The sequence below is a fragment of the Accipiter gentilis genome, chromosome 12 (genome assembly GCF_929443795.1).
Source record: "Accipiter gentilis chromosome 12, bAccGen1.1, whole genome shotgun sequence".
NCBI classification, from domain to species: domain Eukaryota; kingdom Metazoa; phylum Chordata; class Aves; order Accipitriformes; family Accipitridae; genus Astur; species Astur gentilis.
This window is the reverse complement of record NC_064891.1, coordinates 17,274,088-17,296,786: the sequence shown is the minus strand read 5'-3', so window position 1 is coordinate 17,296,786 and position 22,699 is coordinate 17,274,088. Positions and strand designations below refer to the sequence as shown.

The following is a 22,699-nucleotide window of genomic DNA, read 5'->3' as shown; positions in this document are numbered from 1 at the left end:
CTTCACTTACATAATATCTTACATTGCAAAATGTACAGACACCCAGTGTTCTTTTTAACAACATATACAGGTGAGTTTATAGAGCCTTATAAAAGATTTTGTGATTCCAAATTAAAAACCATAGAAATATAATCAAAATAATGGAGAGTGATTTATACCTCTGATAGTACATAGCGCTCATTCTGGTAATATTGACAGCTGCATCTTTGGCATTGAAAATTCATTACAACTTTTAGACAAAATGTTGTTGCTTACAGCTTTTTTTTTTTTTTTAAACAAGAAAAACAGGATTGACCAAAATACAGATATTGGGGAAGTACTATTAAAGGTTTCTTTTATTTTTGTTTTTAGCAAGGATAGCTTAGGAACCCTGAATTACCTTCTCACTTTAGTGTATGGTGTAGACTGTATGAATCCATTTAAAAATCAACTAAGTTGTACCACGTTTTTCGGAAAATTATATATAATATAATATATATATATTTTATATTTATTTAGAAGCTTTGAAATAGTACAGTAAACACTTTGCAACACGGTGTATAAACTACAGAATGTCTTTGATAATTTTGTGGGTCTTCAGATTAACAACATTTTTATGACCCACAGGTGAAAAGAACATGATCACAATCTCTCTTGTAAAGTTGGAATAGTTTGGGGAACACTTGATCACACAAAAATAATATAAAACAGTCAAGTTTAAAACAGTGATATTGCATTTATAATGCACATTTCTTTTATCTGTACGATTGGCTTCTTGTGGTGAATATAAACATCTAAAGGGCTCAGTGACATTTTGGAGAGAGAAAGATATATAGTGCTGTAAACAGGCACACACTGATCAGAGAGGCAAGATCAGTTGCCTCTGAAGTTTCTACAGTTCTACACATTTCAACTCATTTCTCAGGCCTGCTGAGAGCAATTAGGTCCTATTGTTGGCCATGATGTCTCCAACAGCACACAAATCCTTCAGTTACACAGAACTGGATGGCCAAGATAATGAAGTTGAAAGTTGATGCTTTTTGTTGGTCGACTTTTGTGCAAATCATGCTGCTTCAGGTAAGTCCTGTAGAAGTGACTAGCATATCCTTTTCCGTGCTGCAGGAAAGAAAGAAAGACACTTCTGAGAGAAAAAAAAAAAAATCAGTCTCCAAGAGTTCTTAGGTTTAGTATTTCTTAGAGTGTAGAGAAACAATCAAAACTTGTCACAAACTGTCGCTTAAAATTCCCATTGTAGCAAACAGTTTAATGTTGATTCACTTTTCAGAGAAAAGTCTTTTTGAGGCTTGATAGCCCGAAAACCAAACTTCACATGCTGCTTTATTATTCTGTCTAACATGTCATGGCAAGTATTCCAATGTGCCTATACAGAATCAGTATAAGAACAAGGCAAATAGTCAGACTTGCAGGTTCAATATTACTGGAATTTCCAAGCCTAGTTTTTCCTAGTTCAGCTTGTTATTTGAAGCAAGATCTAGAATCCCCCAAAGACTCAGAAGCCGGTTTTCCTTCTCTTTCAGAGTGAACCATTATCCTCATCACCAAATGACCTTTTAGTCTGGTTTGACAGAGATGAAAAAATGGTGCATTAGTGCTACAATTCAAATTTCAGCATTTACTGTCAGGCTGGAAATTAACTCGTGTTACATAGATGAAGAAGGTCAATGCATTAACAAACCCATATCCTAATCCACCAGCTGTGGTAGCTATATTACCTCAAGACACTGGCTATTTTAACCGTAATTGGGAGCAAAAGTAACAAATGATTTGTACTAGCATTCAGGAAGACCCTGGATTAAATTCTGATCTCCGCCACATACGAAGTTGAGACAAGGAACTAACTCACTTGCTGAAGTATCATCATCATCATCATCATCATTATTGTTCAGTAAAGCTTGTAATGATAAAATCAGGTTTTACCTTAGCTCCAAATCAACTAAATCCCTACCTGAAATTCAGTATATTTCTGTGCATGAAGTGTTACAAGTAAACCAAAAAGGAATCTTAACTTTTGAATCTTTGAATCAAGCCATCCATATATACATGTTGATGCTTGCATGCTGACACACAAACACATCCAGTCTCCATTCCATTTAACATAAATATATACATTAGCCATACTTATTCACTATATATATTCACTAGGAAACATATGAAACGCATCTACTGTATCACAGGGAAGTTAGATTACTTACAGGAAAAGGTTAACATGGATGTTGTATGTTCATCTAATCTAGCCTGCCTATGCCATAGGATACATGCAGAAAAATGTGAAAAACATTTACATATAAGCTATCTGTTCAACATACAGACAATGGCCAGACACATTAGTAACATTAAAATTAAAACATCTAATATATTACGTTTTGGATGTTTCAATTCTGTAGCAAATCAGTAGCAGAATTAGAAAGGATTTTTAAAAGCTTCCGCAAGTTATTTTTTTAACATTGTGATTAATGAAATCAGAATCTTCACGATGTTTTGATGCACTGTGTGATCAGACTGATCAAGTTTTTAGACATCTTTTAAAATATGGTTTTAAATATTAGAAGAAACAATCATTCCAATAATAGTAATAACAATAACAAGACTTATATTTGATCTTCATAACTTTTTTCCAGAAATTTACTAATAATTTCAGTTCTCTTGTGAATACGTAGGTAGGGTGGTCTAGATTGTTGTCTGCCATTGAGGAACTGATGCTGCAGTACAGTCACAGTAGAACTTTCATGGGAGAAAACTATACAGATAAGCAGCCGGGGCAATTGCTGCTTTCATGCAGCGCTACTGTCCTTCTACTCCTGTCTGACACAGTGCATTGGTGGTGTTGATGTGGCACTTGAGGTGCACAGAAAAATCTGTTTACAATATTCTTTCAGATAATACAGAGATTGAGTTACTGGCTGTGTCTAGTCTTTTTCCATGTAAATTAGTGCATTTTTAAAAATTTTTAAACTTCAGTTAATATGCTTATATTACAAAACAATCAGGCCGTTTTATAGCAATAACTAAATATTACACATTAGGGTGCAGAACACCTGCAACTCTCCCCACCTACAAAAATCCTTGTCCCAAATCCTACAATATCCTCTGCCAACACATAAAGTGCATTGGATTTCAAAGGCAACTTTTGTCCTCCATGGGGTTTTTTTCCAGTATTTGCACAGCATTTTATGTGCAAGCAAATCTCTCCATGTCTATACCGGTTTCCGTCTTTTTACAGATGGGGAATATAAATCAGAGAGGTTAAATGGAAAGGAGGATGGACTTAGCTTAAAACAGAGGGCAATGAAAGTTCTGAGATCTGTTTCTGGCTCTGTGTGTGTGCATGCATGTGTGTTCATAAATAAACTTTAATAAGAAACATGAAGCCTCTCTGTATCACAATTTCTCCATCTGTAAAATGGGAATAATATTGCTTACCTATCTCCTAGAGGTGCAGGAAGGTTTAAATCACTATTCTTTATAATCCACTTTGAGATCCAGAGATGGCAAGTGCTATAGAAATGGAAGTATCAGAGTCAGTGTAAGAGCTGGAACAAGAACACCATAATTTCTGGTGCCTAATATCTTCTCTGAGATCACAGCTCTCTCTTTCATCCCTATTTTAGCTCCTGTTCCAAACTCTCAAACTAGTACATAGGGAAGCTTCAAGTCTGTGTGAGTACGGGTACTAGTTAGAAAGAGGGTTTTAATAATAAGCAGTTTCAAAATTCTGTTAATGTAATTATACTATTTGTACATATATTCTAATAGTGTTTCAGGTGAACAAGATGATTAAAGAATCACAAATATTCCAATTAAAGCTCTTAGGTTACACAATTTGTGCTGTACTGACTATTGATCCTTCCCCATAGACCTTAACAAAGATTTTGAGTATTACAGTAAGAGTGCTTAATGCATAAAATTTATACAGAATTGCAATAAAAACTGGAAATAGAACCCAGCAAAAATATATTAAGATTCATTTGTTCCTCAGCACACATTAGTAAGCCTCCCGTTCACAGTGAGCTAGTTCTGTATACACTGACGAGAGAAGATGTGTAAAGACACCAGTGGTAGATGAGCAGAAAAAGAAATGAAAAACATTAACATAAGAAACAAAAAAGAGAAAAGCGTGCAATGATTATTCCTAGTTTATGAATCAGAAATGAACAGAAAATACTGCAAAGCCCTAGTCTCTTTAATAAATCTTCCTCTCACCCTGTCGTGAGGCATCCTATTGCATCCAAACTTGATAACAGACTACTTTACAGCCATGAATATAGTCATATACATTTCCTCTTGGCAAACCCTAGAAGGGATTGCCTGTACTTGGAAGACCTTCTAACTCTCTGAATCAAAATTTTCTCCTGCTTAGTGTTGCTAGCTAATCTAACTAGGATGGAGAGAAGGTCCACTGCTTCCCTCCACAGATGGCGAACAAAGCAGCAAAAGAAAACACATCCTATACCTTTTATAATGATTGTCACTTTCATTCTATACTATATTTAAGAGCTCCATAAACTCCCACAGCATTATATCTGCTATAACAGAATGACTGCTGAGTTCCCCCAAGTGCCAACAGTCTAAAGATCCAAATCAACCCCTAGATAATAAAATCTCCAAAGAATATCAAACGCCAGGCATGCTGCTGTTACAGAAATATTGCTGATCCCCCTGCACTTAGGAGAAAGAAGACACTTGAACCTAAAAACCTCTCCTTTAAATCAAAGCAAGCAATGCAACAGAACAAGGGGAAAAGCCGGCATGTAAACTGTCACCTTGCTACTTCAGATCCAAATTCTGTAAGTTAGCACAATATCCAAGTAACATTTGTCTTCATATGGGCTTTCAGATATGGGCTTCTATGCAAGCACTCAACGCATTATGTTTTTCCTTGTGGGTCCCCTGTAAAAAACTTGTGCTTCACCATGTCACATTTACACAGATCAAGTGGTCCCCATGCAACACGGCAACTGATACAGAGCTTGTGGGAGGCTGTAATCTCCTGCATTCCGCTCAGAAATAGCCCAGCTGTTCAGGCTTTGCAGTGAATGCCTTTCACTTGTAGTGAACAATAATTTTAAAAGGAGTTAATTACCTCATATACATTACGGCAATGTTGGTTTTAAATTTGCATTATTAATTTTAACTGTCTTTATATTTTTATGGTTTGCTTTACAGTCTATACGTTAACTGTAGCAGATGAAATATTGCCCTTGACTAAGTCCCATCAGCTTTGACAGAGCCAGGAATGGATAATTCTAGTGACAACCAACAGACTGCAAATTCAGCATTCTTGGTTTAACTCGTCACAATTTAACAGAGACCAGGTTTTAAGCAGTGGTAGAAAGTATTCTATATGAAATATCCTGGCTGCTTCAGCTAACCTGGAGCTCTAGTTCAGTTATCAGCAACTATATTTTTGGAAAGAGATCAACAGGTGAATGGGAATGCAGAGTAAACTACCATAGCTCCCTCACCCTTTGTAGTGGTGCATCCAGGTAAAGGGTGAGACACACGGCTGGGGCTGGGGCTGGGGGATGTAGGATGGGGTTTACTCTGCTGCCACCCATGTTCTGTGGATAAAAAAGTATTCCAGTCATTGCAGGTGTCAATTCAGTATCTTTTGCAATCCATAAAGTCTTTTTTTTTTTTTTTTTTTAATGAGCTATTACTTAAAGAAGTTTTTTAAAGCATTGCTAATAATATTTTATGAGAACTCCACTAATGGCATTATAAAAAGAGATTGTCTTATCCAGTCCAATAAACTTTGGTACACAAATATGAAAATACTATTTTTCTCATATATCTTTTCCTCATGAATTAAATGGGAACATTTTTTTCTTTTATTTCAAGGCTTTAGTTAAAGAAATTTTGTGCTTCAAATTTACGTACTCTGTAGAGTACACTTGGACAAAATAGCTTGCATTCCACATGACCATGTTACATTTTACACAATTAATGTGGTTTTGTTAACTCTGTATTATATCAAATAGTTGAAAAAATGAAGATGGAACATACTTACTTTTGTACTTTAAAAAAAAAAAAAAAAAGGCCAACTCTCCCCTAATGTCAGTGAGTCAGTTGGCTCTGGTGGCCACTGTTTATGTGCTTATGTGTATGTCTGAAGACTTCTGAAGGCCACCAAGGGAGTTAGGTAAGAATGAGACCACATTCTGTCTGGCTATTTCTGGCATGTGACAAGACAGGGAAGGCAGGAGAAGCTCCCACATGTGACCATGTAAGTTGCACCAAGGCAGCATTTGTCCCTAATAAAGATATGGAATTCAGTATGAATGAAATATTCTTTCTGGGATCTGCAAAACTCAAAGTGTAAATATTGTTTCTAAAATAAACCAACAGCATTTGGACTGATGGGTACAATTACTCACATTTCATGTGAAATGAAAAAAAATTGTGAGCATTAGGTCTTCAGGCTGTGAATAAATAAAGTAGGCCACAATGCAAAAGATTGTACTTGTTGCATTGAATCTTTTCTGGAAACAGACCTGCTTTTAGCTAATAAATAATCCTCACAGACCATTAAAATCTCTCCTTCCTTTGAGAATACATCTTTACTTCTGGAAAAAGATGATTATGCAAAAAAGCTATCTTTTGCATAAAGTGAACAACGTAACCACATGTATTGTCCTTTCTGTTGTCTTGCATTAAGTGCATACATTTCCATGTCTATATTCATTTAAGTCAGTTCAAGAAACAGTGATTCCCAGCCAAGCCAAAATTTGACAGTGGTGGACACTGCACTGACCATAATCTAGTGAACATGACAAGTAGTGTTACCTACTCCATGAAAAGGGGGAAAGAGGTTTGTCCTTTGCACTTAAGTACAAAACTGACACTTTCCAAATTTGAAATGTGTTGAATTCTGTATCAACAACTTGAACAGATCATCACTCTTTTTTGAAAGAAGTTTATTGACCAAATTTCTGACACATATTGCCATTTCTATTAGCTTCATTTCAAAATTGGAAAATACATACTTAAAAGATATTTTTGATGTTTGGAACATGTCTTGGTAAATATTTTCAAATGGCAAGTGGGATACCTGATACAAATGTTGACACATCAGGACAGTCACTGAAATAATGTTTCTCTGGTGCTATTGAGTGCTCTGAGATTTATATCCTGCCTGGACTTAGCTGATACTCCGAAAAAAACCCAAACCAGTTCTTAAGAATAAGGAATAAGTATCCAAGTCCCAGTTCATGTAAGCACCAGATAAAATTTCTCCCCATTAGGACTATCCTCAAGCATAGGCTTAAGTTTAAGCACTGACCTTAATCAACATGTGCTTTACATTAAACATATGATTAAGAAGGATTTTCTTTTGAATCAAGTCCTGGATTTTGTCATCAATGTTCTGTGGCACATAAGATACTTTTATGTGCATTTGATTTTCTGTTCTAAATGCTAAGAATTTTTTTTTCACTGCCCATAACAGCCCAGTGGCATAGCATGTGTCAGATTTGATTTATCTCTGGTTGCCTTTATTTACTACAGAAACAATGCTTTTTAGTTACTACAATTCAGCACAGAAAGTGCTACACTATATTCTATAATGTACTGTAAAAATACCAAAGACAGTTTTCCCACAAGATACAGTGAGCAGAAGAAAGCATTTTCCTCTTTCTGTACTATTATAACCTTATTATTTACCTGAAAACACTAAAGGTAATACATGACATCACCATTATATTCAGAGAATCATGGAATATTCAATTTTGCAAGGGTTCTTATAATTATGTACTGTATTAAGACCAATTAAATAACTCCTAAATTATCCCTGATGTTTGTCAAACTTAGCAGAGAGCATATACCGTAAGAATGTTTCCAAATTCTCCATCAACTTATTCTAATTGCATACATATTCTAGTAGCAAATTCACATTCTTCCCAATTCACTGTAAGCTAATAAATATGGTACTATCCTTAGTAATACCAGTATTTGATTCTTTTTTAATAAAAATTGCTTATGTACTTGTATGCAACCATCATTTCTTCTCCTCAATCTTCTTTTTTTCTTCCTCCATGCAGTGTTTTTTTTTCTTTTCAAAATTCACCATTTTATTGCACTCATCTGAAATCTACACTACACATCTCTTTAAGCTGACAAGCCTGAAAATGAACATGTCAGTCTGAGAGTTAACCAATGCAGAGTACACTAAAGGCTGGCTACAATTTGACTTAAAATTTTCAGTGCCCTGGGGAGAAGAGGAGGGATATGAACCATTCCTCCTAAATTGCTCTTAAGTGCCCAAGTTCCCTATAGATTCAAGGGAGAAGCAGATATGTATAAGCCACCGTTTGGTGGCCTTCAGAGGTGCCTAAATTAATCATGCTGGATTTGGCCTGAAATAATTAAATTTACTTGTTCTTACATGAGGTAACATGCGTTACAGTATTACATCAGCATCACACTGTGTATTCCTATCCAATTTACCTTTGCCATGTTTTTTCCACTACCCCTCTCTCCTAGCAGGGATTAGGTGGCATCAGGATCTGGCAGGTATGTCCCCTCTCTTTTCGTGAACATTTTATTTTCCATTTCTAAAGCATAGTACTTAACATTGTTTTTCATGAACAGCATACACTCAGATTTCAGAGAGTCCTTCCCAGTTTAGCAAGATAACATACTTAAGTGTATCATATAAACTTCTCACAATCCTTTCAAAACTTCTCTTATTCAAGAAGACATATTGGCTCGGTTTCTGTCCGTAAATGAAATTTGCCCATGACCATTCTTTGTCACTTAAGACTACCAGAATGAAATGACTTATATCGACATTATTAAAATTTCTCAGCCTTACTGAGCAATATATGGGGGCCATATAGTGTGATCATATTCAATCTGCTTCAGGCATGGTCCCTGGCCCATGTTCTGACGCCCACACCATGTCCAGGACTTGTTAGGAAAGAAAGCTAGTTGACACAGGCTAAAGGCATGCCAGAGAGTGTAAGAGTACAGACCATAACATTCCAGTGCTGGGAAGGATCCTGTTTAATTAATTAGAAGCAGTGTAGCCATATTGGACATACAGAATATTGCAAGTACAAAGCACACAGCACTTTATCTCAAGTAGAGCAGAAAAAAAGTTATTACTGCATCTCATTTGTAAGCAAGAACTTTTTTAGATCTCAGTTCCTATCAATACCCACAGCTGTGTGCAGCTACTTCCAATTGTCATCTGAAGTCCAATTGAGAAGAGATGGATATCAAATTAAAGCACAAATAGGCAACTTAAAAAGTCATGAAGTGACAGAATTTTACTCTGACATAAGATGAATCCGCAATATCAGCATCTGTAAAATTCCTTATGAATAAAGAAAGGTTGCATTCAAGCAGTTTCATAATGAATCCTTTTCCAGTGCTGAATGCAGCCATGATGCTGGAGGTGAAAAGATAAAGTCAGAGGACTCAGGTCACTTGCTAAAACAGGAGTCTGCCATCCCCGTAACTTCTTTGGTGAATCTACTCTGCATCCATTTTTTTTTCTTTCTAATCCACATTACTCCTGATAACCTGTGAAAATGTCATGTAAAATAACGTCATTTACACATATGAAATAGATTCATGTGTATGCAAGAAATGCAGATTTACTCTTGCAACTCATATATGAACACAATTTTCAGGCAGAATTTAGGAAGCAAGTTCTGAAGATTTGCTTCTCCATGTCCACAATATTTTCTTCAACCAATAAAGACCATTATCCTATCAAAGAAAGAAATTAAATTACTTTAGGAGAGTTTGGATCTTCAGTGAATCCATGTTGATTACTATCATCATATTTAGTTCTTCCAACAATTTATTAGGTATTGAAGTCAAAAATTACATTTGAATTGTCTGTGTTTCCTACTTCCTATCTTAGAAGAAGGTACCAAATACATCATATGACTTCACTATACTATGTTTCTAAAACAAATTAAATATATTGACAGCTACTTCCCAGCAGCAGTCATCCTACTGCTAGCATGAAACTGTGGATTCTTGGTGGCTAGTGTACAAATAGAGCTGTTTACAAGCTTGCCAAATAAATAGCAACACCGATCCCTATAGTGTGCTTGTCCAAACACGATAAATAGATGCAATTCCTTCTCTTACTGGCTAGTTGTTGCATTCTTTAAATGGCTTCCCCTATTTTTCTGCCTTTGGTCAAGAAAAAAAAAAAAAAGAAAAAGAAGGGAAGGGAAGGGAAGCCCTCAAAAATTAAAGCAGTGGAAATGACAGTGGAAAATCAGAGTTACTGTGTGCAGCAAAAGAGCCAGAAACAAAAATAATTTCCTCTGCACTGCAGGCCAAGGAGTTCCTCAGAGAGAGGCAAGCAGAGAGAAGACTTTGCTGCGCATAGACCCAAGATCAGCCACACATTCAATTTGCCAGCTCCTGACTGTCACAATAAGGAGGTTTGTACGTTTAAGAATAGCATTTATTAATAATTAATAGATTTTGCCTATCAAAAATAAATAACTTCAGTGCCTTTGAAAATTTTAACTGCAAACATCTCATTGCTTTCCAAAGAGACTCATGTCCGTAAGTGGCTAAATTACTTTTGTCATAGGATTTAAATTTGTAGGACAAGAGGCATTTTGGAATTTTAAACCAGCATAACACAGTAATCTCAAAAATTAGTCCTAAAGTTTCAAGCAATCTTTCTGCTGGGTTTTTTCATATTCCACTGGTAGGAGTCCAGAAAATGGTATTTCATTATTTAAAAAAAAATCTCCACAGATGGTATATTCACAGCAGACACAAGCACTCTCAAAACTGACATAAATGAATAAATATAGCACCAGTCTGAGACAGTTAGATTTACAAGACTCCTATGTCTTCCACTCAGAACTGGCAAATACAGACTTCTACAGCTATTAGAGGAAAAGAAATAGTTAAAATTATATATTTTTAAGACAAACTAAAAATATAATTTTCTTTCAAATAAAAGTTGCTCAAGTTTTTTTAACTTTTTCAATTATTTTCCTGCATTGTAGTTGCAAAGAGCTCTAGAGTCAACTAAGATAAAAGATGCTATGTAAACCCAATAACGGGTACATTCTTTTTATTTTGTACATTTACAGGGTACTGTTAATTCTGTCCAAGATCACAGTTACATAAAGAGATTCAAGCAAATAGTATTTAAATATAACAGCTAACACCTGTGCTTTAAAATTAAAAGAATGCTTATTTCTTATATTCATTATTTTCATAAAAATTCATAAAAATCATGTAATTTATAGGTTTTATTGGGCTAAGTTATCTTTGCATATTTATATATTCCTTTCTATTTTTGCTTTCTGAATTATCCATTTCCTTTCTATTATTGCAGTAATACTCTGTAAGTGTTCTTCCCTTTGAGCGACAGTTGCAGGAGGAATACATTCAGATGAAGACTGCAAACCAGTCATGAATGTGAGAAAAAAATACCTTTCAGAAGTTATGCAATAATCACTGAAACCAGTAAGTGGTTTATTCAAGATCATAGAGTACTTACAATAATGAGTCAAAATACATGATAGTCTTGCTCTCCCCTTACTATATTTTAATTAGTATTACCTGTTTATTTCAGGTTTGGGGCTTTTTGTGTAAGCTTTATTTACCTAATAGAGATGATATACCTCCAAGTTAGCCACTTCAGATACAAGTGAATAAATCTTTTAGCATTTCAAATACAGCAAAAATGGGAATGCTCTATCAGACTTTTTAGAAAAGGAAAAGTATTCAATTAGGTTTCATAGCATTAGCAGATGTTGGCTTTTCAACTCAGCCTCCATTTTTGCTGAGCAATTTTGCATGTACAAAGTCATTCTCATTTGTGCAGAAATGAGAGCTGTATCCTGTCCCAGAGGTAAATTCCTGAATATAAGTGAAGAGTTCCACTGTCTGTGACAGGATATGCAGGACATTCAGCTATGCAGATCAGATTTAAAGTTGAAAGATAAAATTTTAACATTCTTTTTGGGCACAAAACTGTACTACTCACAAAGGACCAACTCTTACTACACACATATAATTTCTTTATTCATACGAATAAAAATTGCATTTCAATGCAACTTTTTTTTTTTTTTAAATCCAGCATTACAATGTTTTCTTTCTTCTTACCCCAAGAACTGTAATATGTACATGCAACTTATTGGTGCTAATTTGTTTCTTTTACTTCTGTGCATTTTTACTTCAAGTATGTGTGAAAATCACAAACTGAGTTAAAAATTATTAATGAAGGGATCAGAAAGCTCATAAGTTTACCTGATTTGTATTAGAAATCAAGTGGGCTAATTTTAAAAGCAAAAATGTAGACAGGCCTCATTTTTAAAAATTGATCAAGTGTCCCATTCAAAATAGCTGTTATTTATGTTTATGCAAATGTAATGCTATAATGTCTGTCACAGCTGTGATAAAACCACACAACTAATTTCCAGAAACGAGATGCATGCAACTGAACAAAAAAACGAAGAAAATTTTTCTTCCATCATATTAAATGTACAAAATTGTAATTTCCTCCTTCTTTTTTTTTGGAAACTTTTCCAAAACAGTAAGACTTCTTGCTTAAAACATCTTTTCATATATTTATGTTAAACATCAGCAGAAAATGCGTTACATATCCTGCCATACAGAAATAGGCCTTTTATGATCCTAACTAGATCAAAATACCCCAAAAATATTTACACACACTTTTTTTATTCCTTTGAAAAATAATCAAAGGATTGTGAGACACTTCTTGTCCTGGTATAAAGATAAGAACATTTTTCTCCTCTAGGTCATTTGTTCTAATCTAATTCAGGAAGACGGATAATGATTGTAAGTTAAACCATTCTTTGTGCTAGTTCTGTGATAGATTCTTTGAAATAAATTGATGGTCCAATTCCTAAACATTCAACTGTGCAAAGACTTTTGAAAGCTTTTTAATTTTATTTGTAAACCAACTTGACTTGGATAGGTCAAGTTGAGCAGGTGACAAATACTTTGTAGAACAAGAACCTCAGACTACATCTATACTTCCACACAAACACAGGGGCTTGGCTCAGATCCAAGCCCAGTCTCCCTGATTGCATACAGACCTTCATTGTACCTCTACTGCAGAGTGAGTCGATGGCTATCCAGGCTGAGAAACAGAGGCACAGAATGAGAATGAGGAACTATAAATTTTTTGGATGATACAAACAAGTCTCACGCAAATTGTTTGACTCTGCAAGCCTAGACTTATGTGCATCTATCAAAGGTAGTGTTGATGTTCAGTAACCATGCCACACAAATAAAAAGTTAGCCAAAGAAAGGAATTTTTTTCTTCCCTTCCAATTCACCTTGCTTAGGCAGCCGGCTCTTTGAGGAAGAGACCAGCTTTTTTATCCTCTGTCTATGTATATGTCATACCTAACATGATAAAATCCTCATTCATACATAAAATATGTTGATGGTGTTGGCAATAATTACCATGATAATGAAATCGTTTCATCGGTGAAGATGAAGATACTTGCATCTATGTAGAAAATATTGCAGAGCTAATTAGGGGGCTACTTTAGAACACAATTATTATTCCAGAATGTCTCCTTGTATAAACACTGTTTTTCTGTGTAGTAAATTATGCCTTTATGTAGTTTATTTTAACCTGCTTCCAAAGTAGATTAAGCTATGCCAAAGACATTTTTTTAGAGCAAAATAAGCATTTATACATAGAAAGTTAAGGTAATATGGCAATATTACCCTGTTTTCATATATTAAAAAAAAATCCTAACCTCTGAATAGGTAGAAAAAAGTATTCTATCAGTAATGTCAGTAGAGCTTTCCTAAAGTTACTATAAGTATAATAAGAAATGCACATCTAGAATGTTTCACAGTTACAGAAAAAAAAAATTAAAAAATTAAGCTACTTCTTATCATCAGTTATAGATCAAAACACTGACATGGATGTAATGGTGTTATTCCCACTGTTACCATCCCAGGACCTGGTCCAAAGTATTAGAAATAGATCATAATCAGACTGATCAGGTATTTATTGTGAAGATAGTCTCTGTCAAATATCCTACAGAATCTGGTACAAGAGTTTGAATCTTAGATTAGGATTTTTGGTCACTACAGTAAAAACACTTAGAAAAATAATGGCTAATACAACCACCACTGAATGAAAAATCATATAGAAATTATTAGAATCTATTTTAAAAATACAGGAATTGTTCAAAAGCTACATTTTATTTTCCTTGCCAGTGTTATTTCACTTATTTTATTTTCTCCAGTCAAGTTCAGAATCTCATGTTTTATAAACATTTAAGACATTATGAAAATTTCTTAACTGTTTACAGAAAGGCTGTGTTCAAATCTCATGGATGAATAAGAAGAAATAAGTGTAAATTACACAGTACGAAGAATATGCAAGTTGAGAAGAATCCTGGAGTTGCTCTAGGGGAAACCTGTTTTCAAAAACCCTACAATTTATTGATCCCATCACAATTTTATAACCTGTATTCATAACAAATACTTAAAACATACGTAAAAAATATATGCTTCATGATACACTATTTGAGTACAAAGAGATCTACTTTTGGTATACTCTGCTCAGAATAATATACAGAATATGTATGTTTATGTGGAAATTGGTATATGAATAAGTCCAATGGCTTCACTGGTAAGGTGAAAATTTGATAATGGGACATAAAGAAACTCTTTCAAATATGAGGTTTTATATCTTTTTCTACATTATAATTTGTAATATGGCTGCTGCTGCTGTTTTCATTTATCCATGCAATGACCTAAACCTCAAACAACAAAGAAGCAAACACCCCAAACCCCACTATTAAGTCTTTGGTTTCAATCATACCCATAATCATAAGTTTGACAGATTACTGTATTATTTGTGTCAAATGTGTACGATCTTATCAGTTCATGACCTGGTTGCCCTTCAATTGTTTTGCTGCCTTGCTGCTCTCTTGTTATTGAGAACAGCAAACGAAAGCGCCCAGCTTACCTTCTCTATTTTCATGCAGTTTCCTCTTTACTTCATGTCCCTACCACAGCTTGTCTAAATTAATTAGTACTAAGCTTTTGATATGACTTTGCATATAAATATTTTCAGTATTTTTGCTGTTACACTATGTATTTTCTATGGAATGAATAGACGGGCTAGACCAACATAGTGATATGTTTTGTGTAAGGGTTTTGTAATTATTTCTTAGTCTATTTTCAATTCAATTCCTTTTTACAACCTGGCATTTTATTTCCTTCTTGCTGGCTTTCCACATTGGGGGAAGCTTTTCAGGGAATTATTCCATGGTCTTTTTTCTCAAGAAGAGTTCAAATTCCTCATGATAATATACATCACCTTCCTCATTTATCTTTTCTAAGGTTCTGCACTGAAGGTAACCATTGGAACACAGTGCAGGAATCACCAAGCAGACACAAACTTGAACAGATACACTCGTACAGCACAGTGAAAGATCCATGTAAAGCTACCAGTTTACATTTGTAGCTATTGCGCTAATAGCACAGCTTAAGCGAGTAACTTTGCTCAGCTCTTCCACTGTGCTGACACTGCTCTGCAGCTTTCAATTCCAGAGTGAGCTAGGTCAGAAGCAGACTGGGTTTTCTGGACCATGCTTCACTGCACAATGTGGGCATACGTGGTCTATTAGAGGCTTGATTGACCTAAACCATTTTATGTCATCTGCAAATATTGCCTCCTTTTTCTCATCTCCATTTCTAGATACTTTTTTTTTTTTTTTTTTTAATTCCATGGATCTCTACATGGATACTTGGGGAACTCTGCTTCTGCTAAAATGTTCCATTTATCCTTACGATTTTTTTCTCTTAGGCACAGAGAGTCTGGTAATGCTTTGCCCTGTTACAACACTTGCTTACTTTAGTAGCTTCTTCTACTACACAGAAGCTATGCTAAAGGGGTTTTTTGACAGTTCAAATACACTATATTGATTAATTCTCACCCACTCTATCAAAATTCTAATAGATTGACAATCTTTCTGTGCAATTTTCCTGGGCAGATGCCAGCTACTTTGTTCCTAAAACCCTTGAGTTACAATTTTATGTCATATGCTAAGGTTTCTCACTGGTCTCTAACTAACAAGGTTTTCTAGTACCTTTTTTAACAATGAACACAACTTCTGACATTCTTTGGTTACTAGCTTTTGTTAGAAACAAAAAATTAAAGAAACGCATAATACACTGACTTCTTCCTATTTGTTTTAGTCAATTTTTCAACAACATCCTCTTCCATGACTCAGTCTTGCACATTTATTTTAAACAGTTACCTGGGATGGGTGGCTTCCTAAATGTGCCTGTCTGTCTTTCTCCACCTTGCCTCTGGTAAATGCAAATGCAATGAAACAGTTTAGAATCTCTGCAACGTCCTTGTCCTCACTAACTGCAGCTCAAGAGACCCACCAATTCTTTCCTAGCTTACTATACTTGACATCTTAAAAATTGTCTATACTTATTTGCATGCCTTTGGCTATTTGCTCTAAAAAGTCTCTCTTATCTCCACTGATTACTATCCTAAAGTTTACCTGCTAGAACTTATGCTCTTTTCTGATCATTTTGCTCTAAGAATCACTCTTTTTAAGAGACCTTTTCAGTTCAAATACTTTTTTGTATTCTGCAATATGCTTTTTCTTCTTTGCTACTGATTTTTCATATGGCCATTTTCATACATGCTGCAACTTTTTATACAGTATTTTTGCTGAATATGAGGATTCTGTTTCATACATTTTAAACATTTCTTTTAAAAAAATCATTCTACTGACAAACTGATGTTGATATGATCTTCTTTCTTAAGCCAAATTTAATTTTATTACAATTGCAATTAGCCAGTAGCTCAACTAAAGTTCCTTCCTGCATCAACTTCCTCTTATACATTCCTCTTGCCTTATTGAATACATTATTAATAATGAACCATTTACTCATTGCTACAACGATTGTGCTCACTTTCTTTTCTTTGCTCCTGTTGTTTGCTATACAATTATAACCCAGAATTTTACTAAAGAAAATATTAAATAAGGGAAAATAAAACAGAGAAATATTACTCTTGTTCTGTAGCAGGTTTAGATTTGCGGTTCAAAGAAAAAAAGCAAAAATAACCTGAATTCACAAGCGTGGATTACATAATACCACTCATTTATATTCTTTACTTCTGACATTTTACCTCCATTTTTTTATGCTGTTATACCATAAAAGTGTAAAATGTAGACCAATTTCTATATGTAAACACATTGTTCAACAATACCACTCATGTTAGCTGAACAAAATTTAAAATCCCTAAACTATCAATAAAATAAATGTAATTGTTATTTGAAATAAAACTCCCAGGCCTGGAACAAAACAGAACAGAACTACCATTGTGGTGTCACTGGATACAATCATCATTGTAATACACATACTGCATCAGAACTCTGTTCTGATTAGACCATCAGTGCTACAAAACTCAAATTTTTAACTGAAGTGATAGAGATGAAATTAGTACTGCTAGATTACAGCTTAGTATTAAAGAATGTTTCTTAGAGGTAAATGATGGAAGACCAGTTAGGGAAAGACAAGTTGTTGGGTCATAGCTAAGTGAAATTTCACATTGGTCTTTAGAGTATGACCAGATGATTGATATCTGACATTTTAGCCTACACAAACTAAGCTGATTGTCTCAGGACAGGTTTTTTAGGAACGGCTGTCACATATCAGAATTGGTATCCAAATTTAGAAGCTTTCAGTAAAGCAAATCTAAAGAGTGAAGTGGTAAAAAGACCTCTCTGAAGGACTGAAATACCTGGACAGCTAATTAAGAAGGGAGAACTGAGCTGTCTGGGCTGAGAATGATCTGTAGCAAAGATCTTCGCATGCCAGGGCTGCCAGTGTAGCACCTTTCAGAACGACTAAATGCTTTATAAAAATAAATAAATTAATACCATTCAGGGACATTCTTTTTTTACCCCTCATCTGCTGTCCTAAAAGACTTTTGTTGCTTTAAAAAGAGTCAGTATTGCAATGTTAATGTCTTTGGCTTATTTGGATGAGATAAACATCATAAACTCTTGAAGTCAAGGAGATTACAGTCTCTAATAAAATACAGAAGGCTGCTAAATAGAATAAAAAGACATATTGGATCAAAGTATTACTCAAGGGTTCTACAACTGGCTCAGACTCCAAAAGGAATTATGAGGCCTTTTTGAGATCTATCACACTCTTCCATGCCACCCAACCATAGTCAAAAGGTGACTAAAGAAAGAGGCAAGATTTTGGACCAAGACAGAAGGCACGGAGGAGCACTGACTAAAGTCAATACTGTGTAGGCTGAAAGATGATCAGACTGAAGGTAAAAAGTTTTGCCTTCTTCCTTCCAAACCCTTAATGTTAACTATGTAAATAGTTACTTTGAAATAATACACGTACTGTTTATTCACAAGATACTGCTCAACCATAAAAAGAAGCTCCTAGGACAGTTCTCTTGACTTAATTTCGTCTTAAAACATGTAAGCCTGGCAATGTCAATGTTTAAACCATCTATCCAAGAAAACTTTGAAAATAATCCAGCATCAGAAAACAAAATTGAGCAACTCCCCCCCCCCCCAATATCAGCTGTTACTTTTGTTGTTGACAATCATGTCACACTAAAAACAATCAAGGTTTTGTCTTTTTTTTAAAAGCATTGAACAATGCCTTCTTCAGTGGTGCCTGAATCCAAGAGAAGCCATTTTTCCCCACTGCTCCTCAAATTGTGTCTGTATTATTCCTACTATGAATAGCAGAAAGAGCTAATTTTTATTCCCACAAAGGGAACACTTTCATACAGCTTTTTGAATAGTACTTACTCAAATATGGTGGTTTGTAAGGCGCTCGTGTATTAGACAGCAGTCCATCCAACTCCTTCCTCTCCAGAGTGTTGTGAAGGGCCTTCTCTTTGCCGAAGGTGGAGAAGGACCGTTCTGCCCCCGGCTGGGCTTCTGGTGTTTCAAACACTTCAGTGTCTGGAACAGAGTCCATGCCAGGTACATGCAGATTGCTGCGGTAATCTGCAGCTTGGCGTCCATCAGATGGAACAAAGGAAGGCATCCAGCACCGATCTGAGTGGCCCAGTGCTTTACATTCCTCTGTGCAATTGGAGAAGAGATCCATGCCTGCAAGCATGAGAGAAAAAGAAACTACAGATATAAGCTTCAGCATCATGAACAGCTGCTGACAGATAAGAAAGATTATGCCAAGAAAAGAGAGAAGTGGAAATAGAAATGTCATAAGAACTTCCACCACCTTCATCTCCTCAATAACAACAAAAAAATCTGATCATCCAGTCTTCAGAAGTCAAAGACACCATTTAATAAGGGTAACTAAATGCCGGAATGGCACACACACACACAAATATCACAAGAAGAAGGGTATTGGTTGTTCTATCTCAGAAAATCACTTGCAGATCTTGCTGTTTAGAACCCATTCAAATAAGGTTCAATTCCACTTGTAGGTTGATGTTTGTGGTTCACCACTTGAAAATGCTTGTTTAGGAACATTAAGGAATTGTTTCTACATATATCTATCTCTGACCAAAGAAATGAAATGTCCTGATTGAGGAATCACAGATTTCATTTATGAAACTGAAATATTAATGAGTCCTATAAAGGAACTATCTGTGCATACATTAGTATACAGATAGAGCCTATTGATATTAAAAGCAGATCTTACAAAGTAGGAATCCAGCTTTCAAGTGATCAGGATGGCTTATTAATCAATTGTTACATCATTCCTTCAGAGATAGTTTTCATTGCTACTGCAGCAGTCCTCACTATCATCAAGGCATCCAAGTAATGGGCCAGAATCCTATAATAAATAACTGTAATTAGCAGTACAAAGGTAGCCGTAGTCCAATGTGACATAGCTCTGGATACTATTGACAGAATTGTTAATGCTTCCCCTATATAAGCAGACACTTGTCCCTGCCAACATGTAACTGTTTGCTTACAAATCCTTTAATGCTATTAAGATTTCAAATGACAAGCTATGCTTTTATTGACTACCTTCAGATCGGCCTTCCAAAAGAATATCTCCTGACTGTGAGTCACTAAGTTGTTGGATTATGCTTGTTTTGAGAGGAATGGTGTATGGAATCATAGGCATAGAGTAAAATAAATACCAGTGTCTCCAAGTTGATGTTCAACTTTGTACAGAAAAGCAAAACAGTAAAGAAATATCTTTCTCTTGTATTTATAAGGAGAACTGAGTGTTTTAGAATAGGCGTATGTCAAAACTGAACTAAATCTGTTATAAACATTGCATTTACAAGCATTGCATTAGAATTACAAAAAATGACACTACTTGCAAGAGAAATAGGGAAAAAATCTTGAACAGCTGTAATAAGATTCATGTAATATAGCTCATTCACCAGCCAACATTGTAAAGCATTGGATTAGCTTGATCTCCAATGTGAGGATTAGTATTAAGAATTCTACCACTGTTTTGAACCATAATTTGACTTACATTAGTAATATTTATGCAATATCTCACACTACAAAAAACAATCTCTTCAGGGAGCAAGAATCTTTCTGAGCTATCAACAAGTGCTTGAGTACTAAAGGCAGTCACTTAGACAAAAATGTGAAGAAAAAAAAAAAGCTTTTTATCTCAGATTAATCTCACTTTGTAATGACTTTTTAATTTTAAATTGAGTAATATACAAAGCTACGTCCAGTTTCGATTAGAACCTTGCATTGATAATTGGCATGCAGAAGTCTGAAAATAAATTACTGATCAGTGAACTGTTAAAAGAATGCAAATGTGAACTGCAGATATGATTAAGGAATCAGACGAATATCATCAGGCAAGGTGTACAAATTGCATAGTTCTAAATTCCATAGTGGTAGTAGCTATCAAAGACTGATAAGAAAGATTTAGATGCAGGCTTCCTAGAAAGAAATTAATATATAACAATGTCTATAAAACTGTGTGCGTGTGTGTATCTTATGTATTGAAATGTCTGCACAAAAATCTCTCTTATGCAAGAAAAGACATATTTTATGAACCTAACTTTTTGCCATTCAGAAGATTTAAGTGGCAATTAACACAAAATGGTTATTTCAATTTTCAGACTTCCTAGCTAAGTTACATGGAAACAACAAATAGCCCTACTTGTAATAGGAAAATTATTACAGTTACATTTTCCTAACAGTGTATCAGTGACCATACTCATTCAACATTTCCTGAAAGACAGCAGGAGAAAGAAAAACTGATGGATAAATATTCAGTTATATTCTTTAGTCAGTGGGGAGGGAGATATTATGATAATATTGGGTTTAAGATATATTTTCAAAGATAGACCCTTTTTTTCCCTTCATGGAATTTTATTTCCCCTGGAAAATTACCCTCCATTTTACTATTTTGTTTTCACATCAACTACTAAACTGCAAAATGTCTCTATCCAAATATTATTTTTTTAGTTCCCTTTTGAATACTGCTTGTCTACTGCAGTGCACTGAATAGTATTATATAACAGCTTATTATAAAAGAGATGTTATAGACGCTATAAATCAGGATTTTGAATAAACAAAGTAATGAATGTAGGGGGTATAAAAATGTAAGCTTGTATGACAAACTTTCCCCGCCATGAAGATGAGAACTTGTAAAAGAAAAAAATAATAATTTTACATACATATACATCTGAATTTTAATATACACTGCTGGAATGTAAATGCTTGTTTAGGATGGGAACAAAATGTTCAGAGAGGCCTGGGTTGGGTATTGTTCCTACTTGAATCAGTCACAACATTCCCTAAGAGTTTAATGGGTACAGAACCAAGCCCTTGGTTTCAGTATTTTAACAGAAAATAAATTCAAATTTGCAATCTGATTTTGAAATTCCTGGGCACCTATGTATATTTACACTGACTACGATATGAAAGCTGGCTATTCTTCTTCCACCTTTTTCCTGTGAATCATGGTATAGAATTCTCTTTCTAATTGAAAAACATTAAAAATGGGATGAAGCGGGGGGGAGGAGGGGGGCAGGGAGGCTATTTGCTATTTTCCAGGAAGGAAGGCTATATCATGGCAAATGAAGTAAGACATTCACCACAGAACTCCTTCATACACCAAGAATCATGTTCTTGATTTATAACAAAAAGAAATGTTCAGCAGTATAACACTTCCATCTCACCTCTCTCATAAATCTGGTTTTATATATATGGTCCTTCAGAACTAAACTATCCATCATAATTGCAAATCCACATTAAAGAAAAATGCTTTATATTTTTCATTTAGTTATCATATTAGACCTTGCATGCAGGTAAACTGAGATTTTAAAGGTGACTCCGAATTATGAATTTCAACTGTCCTTTGTGGATACAAATGGATAGTATAGTGCACTGCAAGTGCTGAAAAATTATAAGCATTGCACTATTCCACATACAGCATACATATAAAAGCTCCTGGCAAAGGCCACTAGTTCATTCCTATTTGTTCAAGTCTTATTACTAGATAGGCCAGTGGGCAATATGAGCTCTCACACAACCTTAACTTTGCAGATTTTGAAGGAAAACAAGCCTGTGCCCTCCCTCAAAGGAAACCAAAAACTAGGAAAGAAGTTAAATATCAAGTTTGATATCTCCATCTGCATTTCCTGAACTCTGGTGCTTTGAATCAGATACTTGGTAGTGTTGCATTTCTGAAGCATATTCCCAATTTGCTTCCTTTTCATATTTCAAAAGGAGAAACCCAAAATTTCTATGTGCATGAA

General features: G+C 34.9%; 1 protein-coding gene across 3 annotated transcripts in view; it reads right to left on the bottom strand.

Annotated features, from left to right (window-relative positions):
• Window positions 1–505: 505 nt before the first annotated feature.
• Window positions 506–22,699, bottom strand: part of PCDH10 (protocadherin 10) — a 32,215-nt gene continuing 10,021 nt past the window's right edge. The window contains exons 4-7 of one of the 3 annotated variants that reach the window (XM_049815349.1): window positions 18,795–19,100; window positions 5,463–5,558; window positions 3,421–3,495; window positions 506–1,095 (exon numbers count right to left, since the gene is read on the bottom strand). In XM_049815349.1, the coding sequence (XP_049671306.1) occupies window positions 3,461–3,495; window positions 5,463–5,558; window positions 18,795–19,100 (437 nt within the window). In that variant the 3' untranslated portion in view covers window positions 506–1,095; window positions 3,421–3,460. The remainder of the gene's footprint in view (window positions 1,096–3,420; window positions 3,496–5,462; window positions 5,559–18,794; window positions 19,101–22,699) is intronic. The other 2 variants (XM_049815350.1, XM_049815351.1) reach the window with 2 other exon arrangements.